The sequence below is a fragment of the Hylaeus volcanicus genome, chromosome 4 (genome assembly GCF_026283585.1).
Source record: "Hylaeus volcanicus isolate JK05 chromosome 4, UHH_iyHylVolc1.0_haploid, whole genome shotgun sequence".
NCBI classification, from domain to species: domain Eukaryota; kingdom Metazoa; phylum Arthropoda; class Insecta; order Hymenoptera; family Colletidae; genus Hylaeus; species Hylaeus volcanicus.
The window spans coordinates 6,117,450-6,121,939 of record NC_071979.1 but is presented as its reverse complement, the minus strand read 5'-3'; the positions used below and the strand labels follow the sequence as shown (position 1 = coordinate 6,121,939).

The following is a 4,490-nucleotide window of genomic DNA, read 5'->3' as shown; positions in this document are numbered from 1 at the left end:
ATAAGTAATACGAATACTGCCGTATTTAATTTCATTTTAATCAAGAAGCTCTTATCAATCTAAATCCCAGGAAGTTAGAATGAGATATATAAATGTTTTTAGTTTGGATATTACAAATCTGCCGTCTAACTCCGTATCCCTCATTTTGAGCAAGTCCAAAATTCAACATTTAATTAAAAGAATACTTCGTTAAGACGTGTAATTGGTATTCCTGGTTTAAAAAGATTTTTAAATTATTTATTAGCCTGTTATTCGCTGTTCAACAGCTAGTTACCTCTGTCACCGCCTTTTCGGGCTATATGTAAAGATGTGCTCATTTTTTGAAGATCGTTGACCCATTTTTTTTACACAAGTCGCCTCTGCAACGATAATATTCAAAGGGGAGACGTCGAGTATTGGGAAGAGAGGTGGACGTCTGGTCTTGTTTTTTTTTCTGTTCTTTCAACACTGCAACTGCACATCTGACGACGGGTGGAGGACTATGCGCAGTGCAGTATCACATGTCGATGTCGCTGCGCATGCACCTACCGGTTCGAAAGACATGGCAGGTGTTGCGGTTGCCTCTTATTGTTGACTATCTTTGATAAATAAACGGTTACTTGGGAGCCCCTCGAAGGACAATGATAACGGGTACATTACATAATAATTCGTGAAAATTTCTTTTGAATAACCTCACTTCGAAGCCCACTGTAAAAATGTCGAGTACGCAAGAAGCAGAGGTAAGAATTTGTAAATTTTCAGCCTGGATTTGAATATGTTTTATATTTTAAACAATGTCAACGTTATTTTCCCAATGCTACACAGATTATTCGAGAATTGAAACACAAATCAACTTAGAACTCCAATGCATGTTCTATTGGTTAATTGATACTTTGCATGCTGAGCTTGAAATTATAGAATGTAAAACGAAAAATATAGTATTTTTTTCTTCTTACATTAGTATGGTTTCATTGAAGGTTCAAAGCCTCAAGGAGAGGGGAAATGCATGCGTGAAAGGACAGAAATACGAAGAGGCTATGTTTCATTACACGCATGCGATCAAAATTGATCCACAAAATTATTCTTTGTATAGTAATCGATCGTTTACCTTTCTAAAATTGCAACAATACCATTTGGCAATGGAAGACGCTTTAATGACAATTCAATTGAAACCTGACTGGACCAAGGTAGATACATACTTTTGCCAATGTTTAATGTGTAGACGCAAACCTGAAGTAATGTCTGCGATGTGTAAATGCACAGTGTATGCAATGTTTCATGGAGATCAATTTTGTCACAGGGTTATTTTAGGAAAGGTGAAATAGAATCCCAAACATTTCGCTTTAGCGAAGCACTTCAATCTTACAACAAAGCATTATCTCTTCAACCAAACGAACCAACTATTTTAGAAGCAATGAACAGAGTATCCAGAATGTTGATTAAAGATAAACGAGGTATTATCTGTGTAGAGTTGAAACAAGTCTATTGAAAATGTTTACTGTTGTAACTTTGATATATTATTTTATAGCTGATCAACAAATACCTTGGCTTGGAGCTGGTGTTGGTATTATACTTGGAGTAATAGTTGTAATTGCTGATTACGTCTTTACAAATAAACCTACATTAACGGTAGATATACTACATTGATATTTGCAAAAATTGAAAATTATATCTTTTCTACAACAATTGTTTTTTTTTTTATCGAATATAGCATCCCCTTTTGATGGCCTTGTTAACAATGTCTATAGCAATGCTAGGTTTTGGTATTGCAAAAGGATTTCGCTATTTTGTAAAGTGTCAAAGAAAATCACTTTTGGATCCACCTGTAGATCTGTTTGGTGAAACTAAAGAAGAACTTGATGATGTTGATGCTGAAATGAGTAGTGAAAAGGAGAAACATCCAAAGTACAGTAAAGCGCAAGCGCGACAAAGATTCAAGAAAGGAAAATCATAGTGTGTTTTGATACTAATTATATATATATGCATTTCTATGTAAATTTAAAATTTAAAATTCATACACTTTTTAACATCTCAGGAAAACTGAATGTCTACGACCAGTTATTACATTGGCAGAAGAATATATACACACTGTTTACATTTTATACCTAAGTTATTGTTAAATAATATTAAAATATTGAGAATGCGTGACAGACTTTCCGCGCTTCTTTATATTTTATGTTGAAAAATTCATATGGCAAACCAAACATGCTAGTTAATAATTAAGTCAATCTATTCCAAATACAACTATATTTCAAACTGTTTGAGATATATCATAGGAGATAAGGCTGCAATGAAAATATAATTGTCAGTTATTTAGTACAAATATTTCTAAAATCCAAATTGGAAGAAAAAAAAATCTGCTTATTATATGAATTGCAACCATATTTAATGATATAGAATGTTTCAACGTTTAAACAAAATGGGCAACAAATTTGACGTTAACATTTTTACATCCATATATATATATACTGTAGGATTGAATAATACGAAGATTATTCTATATCATATACAACGAATTATCTTGTTCTTAAATTCGAAAATTCTGCACTTACGAAACATAATAAACACAAACAAACGAACTAATCATAATTAAATATTCGAGAGTTGTTTAACCCCCTACTTAACACTTTAACTGTTGGGAAAAAATTATGTTTGTTACGCGGGCTTAATGTCCGCCAATAAAACGCATGTAACAGTCGAAGTGTTAAACATTATACTAAACAACGACACAACGGAATATACGATTACATATAGGATAAAGTATGTTATTTGAATTTTAAAACTAATATACTAGATACATCACCCCTCTGCTAAAATATGAATAATCACGAATATAGAATCAAGAATTTCAAATTTTTTCATACACACTTTATTCAATGAGCTGTATTGATCTTTCCTCGCTTAAGGGAAACTAGAAATCCTAATGTCAATATAAGAATTTTCAATATTGCAAATTCATATACATATACGTCGCTACATTACTTCTATAAGTACATCTTCATAGTAATATACAGAGTAGATTATTTATAAGCAAATTATACGTACGTATAGAACTTTACAGATTTAATAGTGTTGTATAGAGACATATATATATATATTTAACTATCTGTTTTGTTGAATTGTTATGTAGATTCACTTATCATACTATGCCAAATACTTTAACTGTTCTGAACCATCCGAGATATTTACACGAGAGCACTAACGTTTTTCATATAAAATTTTCATAAGTCCAAACTTCTAAAAATTATAACGTTTCAAACTATTCACTCAAATTTATTAGCAACGATCTTTAATTAATGGACGCTCTTTACTTGACCATAACGTACAACACGAGTCTGCCATTTATAATTCATTATTATACGCGGCCATCGTCATATCGATACGACGGCGAATTATACTATCGAATGAATCAATATCCTAACAAATACATGGTTGGATCTTCTTCAAATTAGTTTATTAATAGCATCTTACGATTAACCAAAGTGTTGACACAGTGTGTTTACTGAGACTTATAATCTTTATACGAAGGTAACATTTTTACGCGAATCGAGTCCGTAAAATTTGTAATAAAATTTATAATTGTGTTTAATAAAAAAAAAAAAAGAAAAAAAAAGAAAAAAAAATAATAATAAAAAAATACGACATGTAAGAATTTTTACACGAACTGCAACGACCGGCCGGATTTACCGGCACCGTGAGAATTTTTCTTATATTTATACGAATTCGTCAGTGATCGTAATTATACGCGAAGTACCCTAAAATAGTTTTCTACGAGACGAAACACAAAAGAATACAGTATGTGTTTTAGCGAGAGATGTTAGCGATAACACGTTTTTCCGCAACCGCATTGGCTGTACGCCAGGTGCTTGAGACTCAGTTATCCGAGGATCATCGAGAGCTCATTAAGTGTAAATTCAAATGTACAAGCTGTTACTTAGTTAAGTACACGTATTCTTTCGAACTGTCTTACGAGTCTCGTTAATTATCCAATAAAAGGGAAAATACAGAACACTCCCATTAATGTTCAACGTTACGTCCCAATCTACCTATATGTATAGTAACATCACGTCATCTTTCCTCCAAACGCATACATCAGTTTATGTATATTTATACGGCGTGATTATAATACCTAATGGCATTTAAACGGCGCGATAGATCAGCGCAACAGAGTTAAAGAAGTAGATGAAACTCTCTAATAATCTACGCTGCATTAATTTCGGTTAAAGAACAATTCTGTACAATGATGAAATAGATAAACAGACATGTTTCCAGAAGATATTAAAAAATCAATAAGTCAGTTCTGTAATTATATTTTTTTCATTTCTTTTTTGTAGAATATCCGATTCATTTTTCGATTATTTTATGACTCCACGAGTGAGAGAGATCTTTTACGAGAAGCTGTCGCGACCGGCGAAACACTTTCGTGAGTGAAATCGTGAAAAATGACTTTTACAACATTTTTGGACGTGTCCGTTCTCCTCTTTTCTGTCTCCATCTTATACGATCCTGAT

At 32.4% G+C, this 4,490-nt stretch overlaps 1 protein-coding gene across 2 annotated transcripts; it reads left to right on the top strand.

Moving 5' to 3' along the window:
* Positions 1-518: 518 nt before the first annotated feature.
* On the top strand, positions 519-3,945 carry LOC128874909 (stress-induced-phosphoprotein 1-like). 2 transcript variants are annotated; one of them, XM_054120069.1, is made up of 5 exons: positions 519-719; positions 941-1,166; positions 1,280-1,433; positions 1,508-1,608; positions 1,691-3,945. In XM_054120069.1, the coding sequence occupies exons 2-5, from the start codon at positions 942-944 to the stop codon at positions 1,931-1,933; spliced, it is 723 nt and encodes a 240-aa protein (XP_053976044.1). In that variant the 5' UTR covers positions 519-719; position 941; the 3' UTR covers positions 1,934-3,945. The 2 variants fall into 2 exon arrangements, with proteins under 2 accessions (XP_053976044.1, XP_053976043.1); XM_054120068.1 differs by having other exon boundaries at positions 527-719; positions 957-1,166.
* The last annotated feature ends 545 nt before the right edge of the window (positions 3,946-4,490 follow it).

Bases quoted from the DNA above. Each gene is read 5' to 3' on its own strand.
- LOC128874909 (XM_054120068.1), top strand. From the start codon at position 696: ATGTCGAGTACGCAAGAAGCAGAG. The intron at 1,167-1,279 runs GTAGATACATAC...ATTTTGTCACAG, and splicing joins TGAAACCTGACTGGACCAAG to GGTTATTTTAGGAAAGGTGA. The intron at 1,434-1,507 runs GTATTATCTGTG...ATTATTTTATAG, and splicing joins GTTGATTAAAGATAAACGAG to CTGATCAACAAATACCTTGG.